Source organism: Stenella coeruleoalba, assembly GCF_951394435.1.
Source record: "Stenella coeruleoalba genome assembly, chromosome: 12".
NCBI classification, from domain to species: Eukaryota; Metazoa; Chordata; class Mammalia; order Artiodactyla; family Delphinidae; genus Stenella; species Stenella coeruleoalba.
Genome location: NC_137158.1, coordinates 10581085 through 10603315, shown reverse-complemented (window position 1 = coordinate 10603315; position 22231 = coordinate 10581085). Strand labels below are relative to the sequence as shown.

Genomic DNA, 22231 nt, shown 5'->3' with positions numbered 1-22231 from the left:
GTCTCTGGTTTTCTAGTTGTAGATTGCTTCATAATACTTCAGCAAATACTGGTACTTTGTCAGCAAGTTTAACTACATGACATCATGCCTGCTGATTTTTGTTCTTGGCTGTATCTTGCTGGGAGGACGCATATCACTCATTGGAGCAGATAAAGGGATTCACTAGTTTTAGGAATGGGAAAGCCTAGCATGAACATTAACTTGGCAGAATGTGCTTCATTTTCTGAACAGAATAGAAAAATGCCAGTAAAATAAAATAAATCGTTAATATTAATTAGTAAAAGATATTTGAATGGTAATAAATAATTATGGAAAACTTGTACATGGTCAATCCCCAAGTAACCCACCGTAGGATACGAATTACTTGTTATCTATCACCTTAGTAAAAGTTCAATTTTACCAGAAAAATTCTCAAGCATAGGAAAATGCAGGTTTTGTGCAAGATCTAGATGAAATGGTAAACATCATGTCAAGTAACCAAAACAAAATTCTAGTTATATTTTTTCAAAATTAATTAATTTCAGGATTAACTAAAATTCTTTAATCAGAAAAATAATGAAGCAGATAGCTCCTGGGCCTTTTTTCCTAAGGTAAAAATGAATTTGTGATGTTTTAAAAACAAGAAGTTTGAAGTTGCTATTATGAGAACGTTAGACTTACAACAACTTAGAGCCCAAAATAGTTTGGAGAAAGGTAGGAATATGGGCAATTAGTTCCACACCTCTAAGTTTTAATTCAGATTTTGGTAACTGGGCCAGACAATGAATTTCCCATATGAAAGAATCCATTCAATGTGGCATTTCTACAATAAACATCCGGTCATGGTCCGTTTATTCACGTTCACCCGCCCATTTCTTCATCCCTTTGAAATGTCTGTGTGACCAGGGGCAGAGGTGTGTCCGTGTGTGTGTGTGTGTGTGTGTGTGTGTGTGTGTGTGTGTGTATTATCCAAAGAGGTCAGGCTGTTTTCAAATGGATGGTTGACCTCCTGGCTGTATAAGGAAGCTGCAGGATCACCCTGGCGGCCTTGTTGACTGCCCTGTGACTGCAGGACCCTTGGCCCCGGGCCACGTGGGTGTGCAGAAGCCTCTTACTTTCCCTCGGAGCTGTAACTGTTGATGCTGCCGTCCGTAGACTCCCGGCTCGGCTGCCTCACCATCTTTCTCATCTCAGCTGCCATGCCCGTCTCTGTGCTTCTCTGGATGGTGCTTTTTAACTTCTTGTGGCCTGACTCTGACAGGAGAGAGTAAAAGAAACTCTAAGTTTGTTTTAGACGATTCCCCCTGAATATCGATTGATTCCGCAAGTACGATAGTTAGTTATGCATATAATTAAAAATCTACGCAGAAAAGTAGTGTCCAAGAGAATACTCTGATTAATTAAATCTCTTTGCCAAAGGATGCTTTGGCCAAGGGGGTAGCAGCGGAAGGCAGACCAACTGTCTGTATCCCAATAAGGCAAAATGCACTCCTTGTATTACTGCTGCTGAAGTTGTCAACTTCAGTGAAAAACTGGATTTTGCACGAACCATTCTGTGGAACCTAACAGGTTTCTCCTAATCAGGGATGCTCCAACTGCATAGGGACAAACCTAAATGAATGGACCATGTCCTTTAAAAGAGAAGAGGCACTTGGAACTCAGCGTGAAAAATACCGCTGTGTTGGTACTGCCAGTCCTCACAAAGAAAAAAAAAGCAGCACCTTATTTAAAGATTTTTGCAACACCGTAACATAGACGATCTCATCTGACATGACACAGAGGTAACCTATGTAGGCAGAACAGGTACTATCTTAATTCCAGGCTTCGCAGCTATGCGTGGCCTTTCGCCCCAGCTGTAGCCTTCTGACAGCAGTTTTGGGCTGTCTCTCTTTTTGCACTGTGAATCATACTGGCTGATTATTTCCTTGATAAACTCTAAGTTCAGAGCAACTTTCTTGAGCCCCTTTGAAATGCACGAGCCAGTATACTATTCATAGCAAGGATATGGAATCCTAAAACATTTATTTGATTAGAGCAATATCGAAAGGTTAGACAAACCGTTAGACTTTTACAACCTGCCATGCTTTTTCTACCTACACATTCTATATGCATTTCTCGTTTTCTTTCCATTTTATTTTCACATAGTATCATTTAATACCCATGAATGATATATGAAACATGCTCTATGTACATAACCACATCCATAAAGTACATACATATGTGTATACATATAACCTTTTCAGTCCTCATAAAACCCCTGTGAAGAAGATGCCTAAAAACATTCCTAAATAAACTGTATGAAAACTGAACGTTTTCCTCTCATTTTGGGCCACTGCAACACTTTTGTAAATTGTCTAATAAAAGATGTCGTGGGTTATAGCCTATGGACTCAATGTGGAATATTCTCTATATAACAGTCATGCTGCATAAATTGGAACATGTCACTCCCTTCTCAAGATCTTCTGATGGTTTATCAATCAAAATTAAAAGAAAGTCCAAACTGTTATCATGGCTCCAAAATGCATATGATCGGGTCCCTGGTTGCCTCTCAGACCTTCCCTCCCCCCATCCCACGTGGTCACTGTCCTTCCCTCAATGCTGCCTTCCTTGCATTTGCTTGGACACCCCAAGCATGCTGCTTCTGGGCGCTTTGCCCTGAGTCTGTCCTTCTGATTTTCTTGTTTATTCAGGGCTCTGCTCCAACATCACCTCCTCAGGGAGGCTTTTTCTTAACCTCATCATTCTTTATCCCCTTGCCACACTTTATATTTCTTCATGACGCTGCTCCGTCTGCTAGTAAAGCTTCATTTGTTTGTTTGTTGTTGTTTCACCAATTTGAAATTAATTTCTACAAGGAGGGGGATGTGGGGAATATCCCTCACCGTTATCCTTAGTATCTCAAACAGTGGTATGAGTCACAGCTCTCATAAGAAAGTGCATTTTCTCATCCCACTAAACACAATTATACAATACAAACAGGTCTACATTCTTTTAAAGATGGTACTGTTTCATTGTCTGGTTATGTGGCATCACAATTAAACCATCTCTTTACTGATGAGCATTTGGGATGTTTCCAGTGGTTACAGGAGTCTTTATAGAGTAAATTTTTAGAAATTGAAATGCTAGTGAATGGGTAGGAATCTGTTTGATCTTATTAACTGTTTCTAACTTGCCGTTTAGAAACCTTGTAGCAACCTTCCCATGGACGTACCCATTTTCTCGCCTATGGCTCTGGACTCTCCACCTGTCCTCTTTCTGGTCTCTGTGTTGCTCACTGGACGTGTCACTGTAGAATCTGTACACTTCCTCGAGGCAGGGACTTCACCTTTGGCCACTCTGGGTGCTGTTTGGCTTAGTCTGGGTGTTTGTTTATGTGTATCCTGTGCCTCCTTCTTACATGTAGCTCCTGTATGAAGTCACCGTGTAGAGCAATATTCCATCCCTGCGTGCATATTGGCCGCACCCCCCCTGAGGGGAAGGGGCAAGCTCCCAGGGCGTATTGCCCAAGTGAGCCAACTAGAATCGTGAAAAATGTTTACCCCAGGCAGCCTGAGGCAATAAACGAGGGCAGAACACCAAATTCTATGGAAAATCATGAGGTTGACAGCTAGAAAAATGAGGGCACATTTTAAATCTATATGGTGGGGGAATACTGAAAACTGGAGAGAAATAGTTAAGAGAATCAGCTGCAAGGGGTTCAGGTTAGAGTATCTGTTCATTCAGTTGTTCATTTATTTACCCATCCATGCATCCATCCATCCAACAAATATTTACTAAGTACCAACCAGGTGTCCCACACTGTTCTAGGCGCTGGGTATATACTGATGAGTAACAGATTTTCTGCCGTCATGGAGCTTACATACGTGTGTGTATACAAGCAAGGCAATGATCAAATCAACAAATATACGTAATAAGCCTGGTAATCTGTGCTACAGATAAAAATAGGCAGGAGAAGGGGGATGGAGAGTGTCGGGGGCAGAGCAGCAATGGTTTTATTAAAAAGGGGGTCAAGGTCTCATCAAGCATCGGTCTGGAGGACGTGAAGGGACTGGATGGTGGCCCCCACGGCTGGGTTGGTCCTGGTGGCTGTACTGGGGAGGCTGAGTGACGATGGTCAGGAGGGGCCGCTGTCTGGTCAGCAGCCCCCAGTCCTCAGGTTTCCTCTGCAGTGTTTCCGGTGCTGGTTCTGAGTCCGGCCAGGAGGCTCTGTGTGCCTGGCCATCCAGATGATGGGGAGAGGCTGTCAGAGCTTGGCCTCTCCTGCATTTCCTAACACCTGTTACACGTGGTTGTCATGACATACGTGTTCAATGAATGAAAAGAAAAAATTTAAAAGTGAAGAGTTCTTTATCAATTTGTATTTTTAATGGCGATATCAAGTTTTCTCAAAGAAAGGTGTATCTACAGGGTGTTCCCGAATCCTTACAGCAGTTTTAAACCTTCATAGCTTTCAAAATGTAAGTGCTACACACTTTGCAAAACCATCATTTAAGAGGTTGGTTACTGAACTTTCTTTTATACTTATTTAATTTTGTGGATTTGAGTAATAGTTTTTCATTTTAACGTTTTTGTTTTAGTCCTTCTGAAGATGGCAATCATGGGCCGTTACCTCTCGTCTTACTCATGTTAGTAGATATGCATCACAAGAGCTCTGATGCACTAGACAATTGTAGAAGGCCCGGGTAACAGCTGGGGAAACAATTCCAGCCATGAATCTGTCTGATTTATATTCCAAGGGCTCTCTTATTATCCGGAATGTAAGGGCTGGAAGGAACATTGTTATATAGATGTGGAAACTGTACGTTTGGAGAAGTATAATTCATGCAGCAAATATCTGTCCAGCACTTGCACTGGTCCTTGCCTTTTCTGGACGCTGGTGATACAGCAGTGATCACAACCGACACGAACCTCTGCCTGATGGAGCTTACATTCTAGTGGGAACAAAGGCTTGTTCAGCATGCCCCTCGTTAGCCCAGAAGCTGGATGAGAAACCTGATGTTCTGAACCACAGTCTTGTGATCATTCCATTATACCACAGTTTAGGAAAACACAGTGTCTGATCTGATTAATTTTACAAACAGAGCAATAGTTTAGCTACACAGATATTTTCATGTATACATTTTCATAAGGGCTTACAAGTTCATCTGAAAACATTGTTAGAATCACATATATTCTATACAAGTGTATATAATTATTTGTATTCATCTCCCTATAATTATAGCATATATAATATGTTACATATGTCATTTTTAATACCAATATAATGTATTAAACCATTAAATATGTTACATATGTCATTTTTAATACCAATATAATGTATTATAATATAATATATAATATTATATTATATATATTATATATTATATATATTATATTATATTATAAATATAATATATAATTATAATATAATATAATACCAATATAATGTATTAAACCATTAAATATTAGAAAATACTGTTATGTCTGTTCAAGATACCACCAGTATTTAATAATTACTTGTATCCACTGAAGAATCATTAACCAGATAAAGACATGAAGTTTGCTCTCAAATGATGTCATGAAACCTTTGACCTGAAACTTCTGTCCTAAGTACTATACAAAGAACAAAAGGATTAGAAAACTTGTACATTCACAAACACACAAAAATTAGTAAAATCCAATTATTGGGGGTAAGTATTTTACACATGCTTTAGAAGAGCCGATTTTCTCTCACAGAATGTTCCAAAATGTGTCCTATTTATATATGGACTCTCCCTTTTCATATTTAGAGATGCTACATTTAGAAACAACTGATTGACTTATTAATTCATTCTATAAATGCTCATTAAGCACCAAGGGCCTATAATCTAACAGGCATCGTTCTAGGTGTTGGAGCTACGCCAGTAAGAAGACAGGATATCACATACCATAAATAACTGAAACAGGTCGGGTAACATGATAATTTTCGACAAATATCACATGACATCACTTACATGTGGACTCTGACAAAAAAGATACAAATGAACTCATTTACAAAACAAAAATAGACTCACAGACATAGAAAGCAAACTTAGGGTTGCCAAAGGGGGAAGGGGGAGGGATAAATCAGGAGTTTGGGAGTAACATATACACACTACTATATATAAAATAGATAAACACCAAGGACCTACTGTATAGCACAGGGAACTCTACTCAGTATCTTGTAATAACCTATCATGGAAAAGAATCTGAAAAAGAATAAATAGGTATATAGATAGATAGGTATATGTATAACTGAATCACTCTGCTGTACACCTGAAACTGACATGATATTGTAAAGCAACTATACTTCAATTAAAAAATAAAGATAGCATAAATTAATATAACTTAATAATATAAATTATCGTTTTAAAAATGATAATTTTAGATACTGGTAATCATCATAAAAAAATAAAGAAGAGCCGGTCTCAGTCCAGTGAATTCCTTTTGATCAGCTGGGCGGGGGAGGCCACTTGTAGAAAAGGAGGTCGCCGTGCAAGGGTCTGAAGGAAGGATATTCCAGGCAGAGGAGTAAGAGGCGGACCCTGAGGAGGGCCTGACCTCCCCTGGCGGGTCTGAGACGTGCGCGGGGAGAGGCTGGCGGGGAAGAGGCTGGCGGAGCAGCCCCGTGGGCGGCCGCGGGGACTCTGCGCTGACCGTGACGGGAAACCAAGGCGAGGGTCACGGTCTGATCTCCCTTCTCCAAGGGCCCCTCGAGCTGCTGTGTGGGAATGAACTGCAAGAGTAGGAGTGGAAGAAGCAGGGGACGGGGAAGCTTTCCTACCTAAGGAGAGAGAACACGGCGGTCGCGGTCGCGGCTGGGGGAGCCGCAGTGATACGCGAGGAGGGGCTTTGAGCTTGTCCTGCGGTGGAGCTGACAGCCCGAGCGCGCTCTGGTCCAGGAAAACTGGAACAATCACGAGCGTCTAGGTTTTCGGTTAGGATAACTAGTTGGATGACGGTGCCACTTACTGGAAAGGGAGAGGAACTCGTTGTAGGGGGTCGAAATTCTGAGTTCTCAGGTGGACGTTCGGCGAGGGGGGGGGTCCCCGAGATAGCGGTGCGGAGAGTAAAGCAGGAAGAAGATGTACAAGTCCAGGCACGAGAGTCAGCTCAAGGCTGGAGAGGTTGGGAGGCAGCAGACAGACAGGACGCACCGGCATGGGCATGCAGGTGGGATAAAGACCTGAGGTGCCAGTGTTTAACAGGGAGGCAGCGCAGCGGAGCCCGGGGTACATCCACATTTAAAGGTCTAGAAGAAAATCAAGGCTGCTAAGGGGTCTCCAAGGGAAGACCTTTTAAGGTTTGGAGAAAAAGAGGTACGTGTCGCGGTGCGCAAATCAGAAGAGTGAAGTGTTACAGGAAGTAAAATCATTAAGGCTCGATTACTACTTAGAACTTCAGTACGGAGCAGACACACAGACACGATGACGGTGCCTGCCTCCATGGGTATCACTGATTTCGAGGGGGCCTGGGGGCCTGAGGGGAAGCATCAATTAGAAGACAGGGCGAGAGATGAGACTGCAGAGCAGCGCCTGGCCCGTTTCCAAAAGGTTTGCAGTCATTGAGAGACAGTATCTGGAGAGTCACATAGGATGAGAGCAGGTTGTCTATTTTTTAAGTCGTGTGGTATCAGAGCTTGTTTCTATGCAGGGGGGAATCGACAAATGCCCAGGATGAAACACAACAGTTCCGGGTCTAATATTATTGGTTGGAGAGGTGGATAAAGATAGATCATGTCCGATAAATCATCTTTCAGTCAGAGCGGTCTCTAATGCCAAACGAATAGTCAATTCCATCCATCAACTGGAAGAGTCAGTAAAAGAATACCACCTAATGGATTAAACAACTGGAGTCCAAAAGATAAAAGTAATAATGTCCTGTCAAGTCACACAGAGAAACCTACAGAGTAAGTGCCCCTTTCTGGTGACCCTGAAAGTAACAAATGAGGTCAGTGATAAGATTTACTTTTTTATACGTACAGTGACAAAATTCAGTTATTTTTAACAGAAAAGTTGTGGATAATCTGATGTTTTGTTCATTCACTCCTTTATTGACTGATTCAAGGAACCGTTTCCTGAGCGCTTCGGGCCAGTGCTGTGTATATAAACGTGGAGAGGAAAGAGGCCCTGATTCCAAGCAGCTCGCGGCCTCGTAGGAGCGACTGGCAAGTACATGTTTAATTGTGATTCAGTGTAAGTGCAACACGGAGGATTTATTTTATATCTGTTTGGCTTTAGGTATTTACCTTAGGTAAACCCAATAATACAGAGAGAGGAGGAGAGGGCAAGAAAGAGAACAGTTTAAACAGTGAGGGGTGTCTGCGGCTTGCTCTGCCACTGGATGAGCACATAACCGAGCAGAATCAGGAGGTGAGAAATGCAGACGTTCTCTTCCTTCGCTTGATTTCAGTTCCTGGGGAGAATTCCAGAGTGTATGATGAGCTCTAAAATCGGCTGCCTAAACACAAACCAACTACTTCATCTGCTGTGCAAACAAAGCAGCAGCAAAACAATCCAACTGACAGGACTGGACTCCCTGAGACACCGCGGGTTGGAATCCAAGGGATTTTCAAAGGAAAGTTTAACTCCACGCCGATGGTGAAGGGGGATTTATATTTCAGGCCAAGAGAGCAGCATATGTAAAGGTCCTTGAGAGGGATGCATTTACAGGTTGACCCGAGTTCAGTGAGCGGTGGGTGCGGCCCGGGAGGCCCTCACGTGGCCTCCGACCTGATGCTCTCGGGATGCATGGTTAGGTACCATTGGGGCGGCTGTTATATGAGTAGTGATGTTATATTAGTACGGATTCTTATTGACCTCGAGGTCTTGGTCCTCCCAGTGCCAGCATTAACCACACACAGCTGTGTGTACTTTGTATTATGCACAACACACCACAGATCTCCAGAGACCATTCTTTACAAGAAAAGACCCAGCAATTCTGTTGGTGTCAGATGCTTTCCGTGTCCACATAGTCGGAAAGTTTTATTAGGCAGTCGGTTCCCACAGTGCCATGGTAGGGTTTTTGGGTAATTTTTAAACAAACAAACAAAAATGTTCCTTTTGTGCTGGGCCAAGGTTCTTGATGATATTTCATCCCATGCAAGATAAGTACAACTTGTAAAAGTTTCATAGGTCCGAAGAATATTTTTAGAACATCGCAAGAGGGTTCTTGGACTTTTATGGTTTCCCTCATTCATTCTCCCGTTTAATGCTACAAGCCATAACGTCTACTGTTTCTCTTTCCTCTTCCCATTTTCCAAAGAGGTTTATAATGAAAGATACACAGTGCTCAAAAAGCTAAAAATAGGATGGTTCAGAATCTTTTTGTGAGATGGATGGAATAAGTGCCCTTGATGAGATTTTCAGAATTCTTCCAGTCTTTCCCAGTGATGTAGCCAAGCTCCCTTATTCCATTCCCATAACCCGAAAGAGGCAAGGTGTTTCCTTTGCCGCCACACACCTTAAGTTCTCTGCAGATATGGCTTTAGAAAAGGGGCTGGTCCGTGCTGATCACTGACCTTTGCTTTCCAGCCCACCTGTGGCTAACAGCTGTTCTCTGGTGAGAAGCCCGCATCGTTCTGACTGCCCAGAACACCTGCCGTCAGACCTGCTTACTCCACTCACCATACTGAGCTTTCCAGGAAAACATTCGCTACTGCGACCTCAGCCTTTCCTCTTGCCCAGCTGGTGAAAACGTGAGCAACACCAAGTCCAAGATGGGCTTTTAAATAATCTGCATATTAAATTTAATAAGGCTGCCCCCAAATATTTAGGTAAAGAGGTGGACAGTCACAGAAACACACCACCTGCTCCCCATCCTGTTCTGGCTAGAAGCGTCAGGGAGGGGCATTCACGTGCTGGACACCTCACTGCTGCAAACCGCTTGGCGTCACAGCCTCCATTTTCCCAAAGTGTGTCTGTGGCCTGGACTGAACTGCATCCCACTTCCCAACCCTGCCCCCAATTCATAGGTTGAAGTCCTAACCCTCAGCTCCTTACAGGATGACTGTGTTTGGAGATACGACCTTCAAAGAGGTGATTAAGTTAAAATCAGCCCCCTAAGGAGGCCGTAATCCCACGTGACTGGTGTCCTTACAAGGAGAGATCAGGACGCACAGAGAGGCCACGATGCCCAAAGGCAGCAAGACGGTGGCCACCTGCAAACTGAGGAGAGAGGCCTCAGGGGACACCGCACCTTGATCCTGGACGTCCAGCCCCTAGAACCGTGAGAGTATAAATTTCTGTTATTTGAACCACCCAGTCTGTGGTATTTCATTATGGCAGCCCGAGCAAACCAATACATCTAGGGAGTGGATACTGTATAAGGTCATCTTGTTCGATAAATGTGATGATTTAAATACAAGTTAAAGCGCCTGGCGATAAATAATCACCTAATTTGTCTGAGGACGAAATTAAGCCCCCAATACTGGGATGGACTTATTGCAGCTTGTCTTGATTAAAAAGGGATCTGAAGCAGTGGTCCCTGACCTTTTCGGCACCAGGGACCGGTTTCATGGAAGACAATTTTTCCACGGGGGTTGGGGTTGGTTCAGGTGGTACTGGCAGCGATGGGGAGCCATGGGGAGCAGCAGATGAAGCTTCTCTCGCCTGCCCACTGCTGACCTCCTGCTGTGCGGTCCGGTCCCTACCAGGCCGTGGACCGGTACTGGTCCATGGCCCGGGGCTTGGGGGCCCCTGGTCTGAAGTATTACATGGATATGCCTAAATTGCTTATTAACAACTCAAAGTTCAGAAAATAAGGCCTCAAATTTATTTGCGACTGACGAGGGATTAATCTCCAAAATATACCAACAGGTCATGCAGCTCAATATCAAACAAACAACCCAACCAAAAAATGCGCAGAAGATCTAAATAGACATTTCTCCAAAGGAGACATACAGATGGCCAAGAAGCACCTGAAAAGATGCTCAACGTCACTCACTAGTTATTAGAGAAATGCAAATCAAAACTACACTGAGGGGCTTCCCTGGTGGCACAGTGGTTGAGAGTCCACCTGCCAATGCAGGGGACACGGGTTCGTGCCCCGGTCCAGGAAGATCCCACATGCCGCGGAGCGGCTGGGCCCGTGAGCCATGGCCGCTGAGCCTGCACGTCCGGAGCCTGTGCTCCGCAACGGGAGAGGCCACAGCAGTGAGAGGCCCACGTACCGCAAAAAAAACACAAAAAAACAAAACTACAATGAGGTATCACCTCACACCAGTCAGAATGGCCATCATCAAAAAGTCTATAAACAATAAACGATGGAGAGGATGTGGAGAAAAGGGAACCCTCCTACACTGCTGGTGGGAAGGTAAATTGGTACAGCCCCTATGGAGAACATTATGGACGTTCCTTAAAAAACTGAAAATAGAGCTACCATATGATCCAGCAATCTCACTCCTGGGCATACATTCACATAAAACTATAATTTAGAAAGATACAGGCGCCCCTATGTTCATTGCAGAACTACGTACAATAGCCAAGACATGGAAACAATCTAAATGTCCATCGACAGATGAATGGATAAAGCAGATGTGGCACATGTACACAATGGAATACTACCCAGCCATAAAAGAGAATGAAATAATGCCATTTGCAGCGACACGGATGGACCTAGAGATGATCATATTAAGTGAATAAGTCAGACAGAGAAAGACAAGTACCATATGGTATCACTTAAGCGTGGAATCTAAAAAAACGATACAAATGAACTTATATACAAAACAGAAATAGACCCACAGTCATAGAAAGCAAACTTATGGTTACCAAAGGGGAAAGGTGGGGAGCGATAAATTAGGAGGTTGGGATGGACTTGTACACACTACTGTGTATAAAATAGATAACCAACAAGGACCTACTGTATAGCACAGGGAACTCTACTCAATATTCTGTAACAACCTAAATGGGAAAAGAATCTGAAACAGAATAGAGATATATGTATACATATAACTGAATCAATTCGCTGTACACCTGAAATAACACAACATAAATCAACTATACTCCAATATAAAATAAAAATTAAAAACAAAGAATGAGCAAATACAGTAAAAGTCCTCCTAGACAAAAAATACCAAAACCAAACCAAACCAAAAAAAAACCAATTTGATACTTAGAAAATAAAGCCTCAGATTTATTTGCCCAGGAGTAAAATACATCACATTTAGATCAAATCCATTTTTTAACTCTTCTTTGTTCTAAATTAACACTTTAATTGAAGCTGGATTTCACTTATTGCGTGTAAATCTAGAATAGCTACTTAACTGTCTGCCATCCTGACTGTAAAAATACAACAATACTTCAGGCTGAAACCTAGTAAAAAGCAAATGTTTTATTGCATGTTTCAGGTTTTTCCTCAAAAAAACAAAAGTTTAAACTCAAGGGACTACTATTCAGGGAATCTTTCCTCTCTTCCAGTTTCCAAAGGCAGCCTAATACACTCCACATTGGCTGGATCGGAAACGGTTTGAGGGGCAGCTCTGGAGTCAGACCATCTGGATTCAGGTCCCAGCCCCACCCCGTATTAGTTCTGAGCCTGTAGGTGGCTTACTTAGTCTCTCGGTGTCTCCCTTTCCTCCTCCATGAAATGGGGGGATTGTCTTGGGCAGTAAATGAGACGATCAGGTAAAGCTCTAGGGTCGGTTCCCAGCACTATTGAAGTTACCTACTCTTACCCTGTAAGACCTCAAGGTATTTGGCATAGATTAGGTCTCCAAGCTGAATGACTCTAATTCCCCGTGTTCAACTCAAAGCACAGCTTTCTGTATCTTTCACATATTTAACTCAAATGCTCTTTAGAATGAAGCATAAGTAAGTGGCAACATGTCACAGAGACTCTTCATGCCCCAAGTATCCATCCTTACCCTTCTCTCCAGTGATAGAACTTCCCCCATCCTCCCAGCTAAGGCCTGGCCACATTTCCCTTCCCTTCTCCCCTCTCCATGGGGATATGATGGTAGGAGCTGCAGCAGCCACTTTGAAAGTCAGTATGGGAGCATGTGTTGAAGCTGGCAGAGCCTGGGCCAGCCCCAGATGGGATGGTGCACCGGCACTATTACATGAGGGTCTTGATTAAGCCACTCTATTTGTAGGTGTCTTATTACAGCAGCCTATCCTGTACCACAGTACATAGTATTCTAAATAAAATCAGTGTGGATTTGAACAAAGATAAAATAGTAGTTTTGTGAAGAGTATGCTCAATTCTCTAACTTTAGATCTGAGACTTGAATTACTGAATCGACCCCTGACAGTCTCCTATGTAGACAAATAAGGCTCCTCTTCTAACAAGAGAGTTAGTAGAGAATTTTCTTCTCTGTGTTGTTTCAGAGAATGTGGGGTTCGAGGGGGAGAGTCTAGCAATACATAATGTTAATATCATCATTGTGTCAGGTACTCTGCAGGATACGATACATAGAGGGGTCCTTTCCTAGTAGCTTAATATTCTGAAACAAACATGTGCAAACGACGTTCCTAATTATAGTGTGGCAATGACCTCACTGCACTAGTTACTATGGGCAGAAAAGAGAGTTTGAGATCACAAAGGACATGAGTAAATTTTTTTCTATATTGTATAAAACAAAGTAGGTTCCCAGCTTCTCACCACGTTCCTTCCAACCAATTGGATGGATTTTCATCAACATCTGGATGGTCTGATTTGAAATATGGGCTACGTGGCACATTTGAGATTCTTTTCAGGAATTTCAGAGACCCAGCGGGGCAACTTAAAGAGACAGGTGGGAATTCTTGAGAGAGTCTGAGTCAGGGGTACAGCTGATCTCGGGGAGACTTGTCCTATGTAACCAGTCACCATTGATGGAGAGGGCCCCATGTTGACTCAAGGTCGGAGCATCAGGCGCCCTAAATAGTGGGTGATGGGCCAATTGGGTAGTTTCTTATCTGGGGACTCAGTGTAGCTTGAACCGGCCACAGGGCAGGAATTAATTGTGTTCAGGCTTACGACCTTCCCAACCCACAGCGGAAAATCAGGCAGCACATGTGTCTGTGCATCTCTGTACAGACGGAGGGACATATAAACTCAGAACAACTTACAAGACAATTACTGAAAGGAAGGAATGAATTCTGTCCAGAGAAACGGGACAGAATAAAATGGGTTTAACTAGCTCTTAAAGGCAAAGTTCACGTGAAGAGGAATCTGTGGTTTCCTCCCACCTTCTTAGTTACGCACATTTATCGCAGGGGCACGAGCCGTGATTTCCTACCAGATGGGATGGATATAAAGGGTCTGCATATCCAACAAACTTTGACAAAGATCAAATTACAAAATGAGTTAATCAGTACAGTTAAGTGCAACCTATGATATTCTAGGCACTAAGAAAAGGTCATCTCAGTAGGACCCTGAAATCCTCCATTTGTGCTTTCCAGGGTCCCGCTCAGTCCCTCCTATGGCCCTGCTCTTTCACAGAGGATGGAGTCTTTCCCTCCGCGGGTATCAAGAGGATGTGCCCACCCACCTGCCCACGTGCCCCCTTCTACACTAAGCCTCCAGATCCTTGGGAGCCTAGAATTTCCTACCCAGATGGCCCCGAGCCCACATCCGGGGCCAGCCCATGTATCTTTCTGGGGTCCAGCCTCCTAAGGATGGACAGCACCACCAATGTGGATGCCTCAAAGTCCAGGTGGGTGCACGGCAGGGCCAACGGGTGGGAACAGAAGGGGTGGGTGGAGGTCCCAGCAGGAGATGAGCCACGGCCAAGCCCAGAACTCTGCACAGTCAGAATTCTAAATTGAAACTTGACCTCCTTGGTCATTACAAAGATCTTTTTGTCAGTAGGAAACTAAAAGACCTTTTATTGAGCACTTTGTTAGCTTGGTTTACAATTTTTAAGTGACTTAGGGTATGTGGGCTTCTGTTTCTTGATCAGGCCCAAGCCTAGAGTCTCTCACGGATAAAACTGTCTCACGCTTCATAATACAAGGAAAACCTTTCTTTGATTCATGTGAAGGATTATGATTAGAAAAAAATCTGCTGGGTATTTTTTTTCTTTTTTAAAGTGAGTGAGTTTTTTTTTTTAATTAATTAATTTATTTTTGGCTGTGTTGGGTCTTCTTTTCTGTGCGAGGGCTTTCTCTAGTTGTGGCAAGCGGGGGCCACTCTTCATCGTGGTGCGCGGGCCTCTCACTATCACGGCTTCTTTTGTTGCAGAGCACAGGCTCCAGACGCGCAGGCTCAGCAGTTGTGGCTCATGGGCCCAGTTGCTCCGCAGCATGTGGGATCTTCCCAGACCAGGGCTCGAACCCATGTCCCCTGCATTGGCAGGCAGATTTTCAACCACTGCGCCACCAGGGAAGCCCCTGCTGAGTATTTTTATATGGAGTTTTGATCAGACTCTGGAACACTTCCGATAAATTTTGATGATAAACCCCCAGGCGAGGTCTGTGGGAGTCACAGCATCCTGTTCTCTTTCAAGGTTTTCCATCCCATCAGTTCAGGAAACTTGGGAGGGGGGAAGTAAGGAGGAGAGGTGCATCACAACAGTTACTACAGATAGTAATCACTGGGTGTGCATCTCTCTGAAGACTCGCCGCTCTGTCCCTCTGGTTGGTGATCTCCACAATGTTGGGACACTATAGACCCAGAGGGAACATTCCTCACGGAAACGGGTGGCGTAAGAGCAGGGCAGCAGAATTTATACTTCGCAGAATAAAACGGGATGTGCTGGCACATACTGTGATGTCTGGTTTACGATCCTCATATACTTGGCTATTTCTCTACGGAGTTTTAATGGTATGTGAAAGCGTTATTTGCTAAGATTTGATTAAGCAGAGAATCCAGAGAAAACGGAGGCACTGGGATCAATCTTTTTGAAGCTATAAATTTGGAAATTGTTGTCTTTTTTTTTAACCCTAAAATTTTCAGGAGAAAGTTAATTCAGAGGCGCTAACAGCCCTCTCTTTTCTTTCGCATTTATAAAATTAAGAGGTAAGAAACACAGGTTGTCAGAGAGACCTCTTTCCTATTGGTAGCTTTTAAAAATAATCCAGTTTTCGTTTTATTAATAAGGACATTCAGAACTTCACTGGTCCATGGGATACTTTCAATTCAGTAGCAAAGATTACAAACATGTTCACCGGCAAACTTCCAGGGGGTCAGCAGACAGAAAACGGTGCAGAAATCTCACACAGGTGGTAACTTAGCTATAAAACGACCCGTACTCACTGCCCTATCCTACCCAGACCTTATCCCACTACCACGGAGACCTGCATACAAACAATGGAGATTGCGTGTGCCATTGCAGGAGAAGCAAAATCAGCTGGAGAAAGTAAGAACTGCTGAAGGTGGCTGGAATCTCCCCAAATATTATCATCTGGAAATGTTTCACTTCAGTTTGTTATATCATAATTGGAGGCTTATTTGGATTTCTGTTTACTAACTGTATTTGACTGTACAAATTAGTTCATCAGCTTAATTTCTAACGCCTGTTCTAGAGGATGGGCATAACATTTTTTTAAAAAGTAGTTATATCTATTTACTGAGTGATCAGAAAGGTAATTTATGCTTTAAGAGGAGGGAAAATATATCAAGATTACTAGTACGCATAGAAGGAGTTAAGTTGATTCAGGAGAACAATTGCAGATTCTAAGTGGAAAGAGGAGAGTGAATTATTCAGTGGGAGAGGGCAGAGGGAGACAGAGAAGAGAGACCACTTTTCCTGGGGCAAAAGAGACCACAAGAGTGAGGGTGGCCATCAGCACGGCGGATTCTGAGCAGCTGGTCTCTGTAAAGCAAAGCGCTCTGACAATTTCATTTCAGGCTGGCACGGAGATCAAACCATGCCCAAGAGGATGAACAAAACAAGCGGCAAAATGGGCAAGTTAAGTAAACAGTGGTAATTGGAGGCCTGGCCACACAGGTCTTGGGAGTAATTTGGGGGCTGGCTGTGCCCCAGTGATGGAGAGAGTCCATGAGTGACAGGGACATCGCTTATGTACAAAAGGGTCAACGTGGGCCGGTTGAGAACCTGCTGGCTGGCGGATTCTCTACTGACTGTGGTTAAAATGTGTTAAATAAATACCATATGATATCACTTATGTGTGGAATCTAAAATACGACACAAATGAACCTATCTACAAAACAGAAACAGACTCACAGATGTAGAGAACAGACTTGTGGTTGCCAAGGGGGAGGGGGGTGGGGGAGGGAGGGATTGGGAGGTTGGGATTAGCAGATGCAAACCATTACATATAGGATGGATAAACAACAAGGTCCTACTGTATAGCACAGGGAACTATATTCAATAGCCTGTGATAAACCATAATGGAAAAGAACATGGAAAAGAATGTATAATATATGTGTATAACTGAATCACTTTGCTGTACAGCAGAAATTAACACAACACTGTAAATCAACTATACTTCAATTACAAAAAGTATAAGTGTTAAATAAAACATAAAGTTGCACATCCAAAGAGCAAGAGAAAACCCTTAGGAAATAAAAAGAAAATGCTTGTTGGATAGAAAAATTGGTAAATCAGAATATTAAAAATTTGGGGTCTTTAATTTTTACCCTTCTACCATCCATCTTTAGAAAATTAGGTGAACAAGAACTTGAAACATACAATAGGATAAAAGCCTAAAATGTGTGCTGATGACAGGAAACTCTGGTGACCAAGGCTCACCAATCTACACTATGGTGTTGCCTATCTCTTAAGGCATATAAGGAGTTAACTGAACTATGTCAAGCTGTATTTAAAGATTCTGTGGGTGGGACTTCCCTGGTGGTCCAGTGGTAAAGAATCCACCTCGCAGTGCAGGGGACGCGGGTTTGAACCCTGGTCAGGGAACTAAGATCCCACGTGCCGCGGAGCAACTAGGCACGCGTGCCGCAACTACCGACTCTGCACACCTCAACTAGAGAGCCTGTGCGCCACAACTACTGAGCTCGTGCGCCTCCACTAGAGAGCCTGCGAGCCGCAAACTGCAGAGCCCATGTGCTCTGGAGCCTGTGCGCCACCATTAGAGAGAAGCCCGCGTGCCGCAAATAAGACCTGATGCGGCCAAGAATAAAAAAAAAAAAAAAAAAAAACTTAGAAAATAAGATTCTGCGGGCAAATAACAAATGTGCCTCAGCGGACATCTAAGCGTTGAGTGAAAATGTTAACCAAATGAGGGATAGGAGTTATACACATATTATTGACACTAATTTGACATCCTTAACAAAGTCAATTCCTATTTGCCTCTCATGTTTCCTGATATTGCTTATTATTCTCAAAGCATTGTCCTTAACTTGGTTGTAAAATGATGACGGTCCTGATAGTTTAACGAGTTAGAGAAGCATTAGGTGGTAACGATAAAAACGTTTGATTTTGGTTTAGCTGCATATATAGACTGAAAGTGTCTCCCAGCTCCCCAGTTCATATATTGAAACCTACAGTGTGGTGGGACTTGAAGATGGGGCTTTTGGGGGGGGATTAGGTCATGAAGGTGCAGCCCTCATGAATGGGGTCAGTGCCCTTACAACAGAGACCCCCAAATGCCTGATTGCTCCTTCTACCGTGTGAGGTTACAGCAAAAAGATGGCCATCTATGAACCAGGAAGCAGACAATGCTGGTGCCCTGACCATGGACTTCCAGCCTCCAGAGCTGTGAGAAGTAAGTTTCTGTCGTTTGCAAGCCACCCAGTCTACAGTGTTTTTATTATAGTAGCTCAAATCGACTGAGACATTACACCTCGTCAGGTGGGAGCAGATAGACATGGCCAAGATTGTAGAGCTGTAACTCTTTTCCAGAAGGAAAACACCCTGATGTAACTGAAAGCAAACCTGACATTTTTTCACTAGAGCAGAAGTAAATTTATAAGAATATTAAATATTTTTCTTAATATATCTTGAGGCTTATGTGATATGAAAGCAGTACAATAGTTTCTTTTTGGCAATACTTATTTATTTTCAGTCCACAGAAATGAGGACTAAAAGAATACTAAAAATAAACACTGAGCTGAAATCCTGAAATGGGTATGACAGGTGGATTAAACGGGTCCATTTTAGAACAGAATAGACCTGAAACTTAGCACCGGCACTTTAAAAATACGTGATCTCATCTAAACTCTTTGTTCAAAGAATCCAAGGTACGGTGAGTAATCCTTCGCTGGGGTCACACAGCTTCTAATGCCACAGTGAAGATTAGAGCCTGAATCTTCTGCTGCAAACTCTCTCTGTCTGGCCTTTACTGTAGATAAAACTTCAATTCCCATTTTGCAAAGAAAGAAAAAGTTTCATCATGAAAGCAGCGAGACAATGAGTGGATTGTTTGTTTCAGAAAGAGCAGACACTGTCACACTCCATTTATTCACCCTTTAACAGGCCAAGTCCAACCTCCAGAGACTTCAACATCTGTGCTACAATAAATTGTTACCTAACAGATGGTGCCACCTGGGTGCAGCCGTATATAGTGAACAGGAACCCAATCACTGCAGATTAGACAAGGTCCAGAGAGATGGCTCTCCGTTCTGCAGTTCTGAGAGGATTTTGCTTGCAAATCTAATTCTGAAATACTATAGTAAAAGGCTCTCAATAATGCTTCTTGAAATTACCTCTAAAGAAGTACAAAAGGAGAGAAGTACTGTATGTCCCTGGTACCCTAAATGCTTGGTAAGTTGATTTCAGCTGTATTTCTCTGCAAACCAGCAAATTCACATTTTTTGAAACAGAATAAGAAGTCAAGTTCTAAATCAATCTGAGAAAAACACCACTTTTATAGATTTGAAAACTTCATCTACTTTTTGCTAAGTTAAAGGCAAAAACAAAAAAAAATTGAAAAAGATGAAACTTTGGAAGGCAGCGGTGAAGACAATTATCTCACAAATAAACAAACAATTCTGATGAGAAATGACGTCTGATTTTGTAAAAGTTAAATACCGTGGAAACAGAGACCAGCAATTTCAATTGTTGAATGAGATACTTCTCTTCAACCTTTATATTTTCCTCCAAGGGCACTGCAATACAATGTTGAAACGGAAAGCCATTTTTCTGGTTTTCTTGCAACCTAGGGCATAATAATTATATTCACAAAGAATTCCACTATTTGCAAAATATTTTCAATTTGTTGATGAGGGAACCATGTTTTGACTTACTAGGATTTGTAACCGACAGTAGGAGAGCATATGGCTGGGGGGAAACGCAGGTGAAATATCAAAATGTATCAAAATGTATCAATATCAAAAAGTAGTTCTTACACATATCAAAATGTGTAAGAACTACTAGACCCTCAGATCACGCGCACACACACACACACACACACACACAGGAAAAGACAAGGAAAGGACCAGCAGCTTTCATTGTTACAAGCTCTTTAACTGTTTTAGATCAAAGTTAAATTGACCAATATAGCTTAAAAATTTCAAGTTTTTCACATCAGGAAAAATGCCCTCTTCTTAGTCAGAAGAAGGCACATTTTCCCTCACATCCATTTGTCTTCCACTTTCCTGGGAAGACCGATTTCTCCTACCCTTCCTCTCTTCCGACTCCATCCTGATCTCTGCCAACGCCCTTGTCCTCCTCTTCTGGGGACCATGGTGCCCCTCCCTCACCTTGGCAGCATCCCTGCCTTTCACTTTCTCTCCTCTTCTTCTCTTTAATTTTGCTCTTTAAACCATGGGACTCTCAAAGTTTCTCCTTCCACGAACTGTCTGCCTTCTACACACTGTTCTCTCATATACGTGCATACCTGGCCACCCTTCATTTCCCAAATATATGTTGACACTTAAATGGCATCCTTATCGGACTGTGGACTCAAAACTGAAGGGAGCTTGCCATCTGGTGGGGGAGGAAGACATACCAGCGATTCTAATTCAGCAGGATAAGACGTGTAATTATGCCCACGTGAGTGACAGGACAAAGGACAGACTTAACATCCCTTTCGAGGTGAGTTAAGGAACTTCCCACAGAGGAGGAGATGCCTGAGCTGTACATTGAAGGTTAAAGAAACTGCTGGACAGATCAGCAAGGCACAAGGTATTCAGGACTGTGGGGTGAGGGTCCCCCGGAAGCCTCTCCACTAAGTATCAGAACAGCTGTGCCTCTAATTCTTCATTGTCTGGAATATGCACCTGATTCGTTATGTCTGTAATACCTACCACCCGGAATGTTTTATCTTATTTCAAAACTGTACTTTCAAAGTTCACAGTAAAAAACACTGGCCTTTTCTCAGTGCAAATTCTGTTTGGATCTCTGGCAGCAAGATCCCCCAATACAGGCCGAAATCAGGGAACTACAGTGTTCCCTGACTCACTGGAAACCTTGGGAAATTAGTAATAAAGTATAGCAAAGAGATGGATAGCCAAGGCCATGTGCTACTATGGTTCTCTTCCTAGCTCTTAATCTCACCTTTTTTTTTTTTTTTGTATCTTTTAGTCATCTCTTCTTTCTTTTGCCCCTTAAAAATGGTTTCTCCCAAGAATTCATCTTTGATGTGGAAGTTTCCAGCCTCCTCCAAGGAGCTCCCGAACTCTCTTGACTGACATGGATATATCATCCCTATGTGGGTAACTCCTGTCGTGATTTCTCCAATCTCAGCATCTCTCCTGAATTTCCAGTATATTTCTGCCCATTTTCACCTAAGGAATCCTACCAGCCTCTTGGAGTTCATAACATGTTGGAAGTTTCTGTTGCTTTTATGATGTGTCACCTTGGCTAGGCTATAGTCCCTGGTCGTTCGATCCAACACACATGTAGGTGTTGCTGTGAAGGTATCTCGTAGGTGTGATTAGAGTCCATAATCAGTTGACTCGTATAAGGGAGACCATTTCAGATAATCTGGGTGATTTAAAGGCTTTGAGAGCAGAAGTGAGGCTGCCCTGATGGAGATGCCCCATGTGTGGGCCGTAGCTTCAGCCAGGGCCCACGGCCACCCTGCCCTTCCTGGGGCTGCCCTGTGGATTTCAGACGTACCCCACGATCACATACTATATACCAATTCCTGGTAATAAATCTCTTAATATATGTCTCCAACAGATTTTGCTGCTCCGGTTCAACCCTGACTGGTAGAAGTTTACAGATCCCCAGTGGTCTTCTCTACTGATTTCCCATTTCTGCTAAAGGGACTGCCGTTTTTCCAAGATCCAACGTGGTTATCTTTGCTAGTGTTACCTTCTATCACCCCTACCTGTTCCTTCCATCTTGCTTCAGTTAATCTCGTCATGCTGAGATTCTTGTCATTTCAGTTGGGTTTGTACAACCACAGCAGACTAACTTTCATAAAGATGTCAGTCTCCGGCTCCCATGTTACTGGCCCGTGTTCCC

General features: G+C 43.0%; 1 protein-coding gene across 45 annotated transcripts in view; it reads right to left on the bottom strand.

The window, feature by feature from the left end:
• LOC307195140 (regulating synaptic membrane exocytosis protein 1) overlaps positions 1–22231 on the bottom strand; it is a gene marked incomplete at both ends in the record, with an annotated part of 217032 nt that overhangs the window by 7736 nt on the left and 187065 nt on the right. For all 45 annotated transcript variants that reach the window (XM_079938956.1, XM_079939000.1, XM_079938998.1 and 42 more), the window contains one exon: positions 1095–1233. In XM_079938956.1, coding sequence (XP_079795082.1) covers positions 1095–1233 — 139 coding nt within the window. The remainder of the gene's footprint in view (positions 1–1094; positions 1234–22231) is intronic.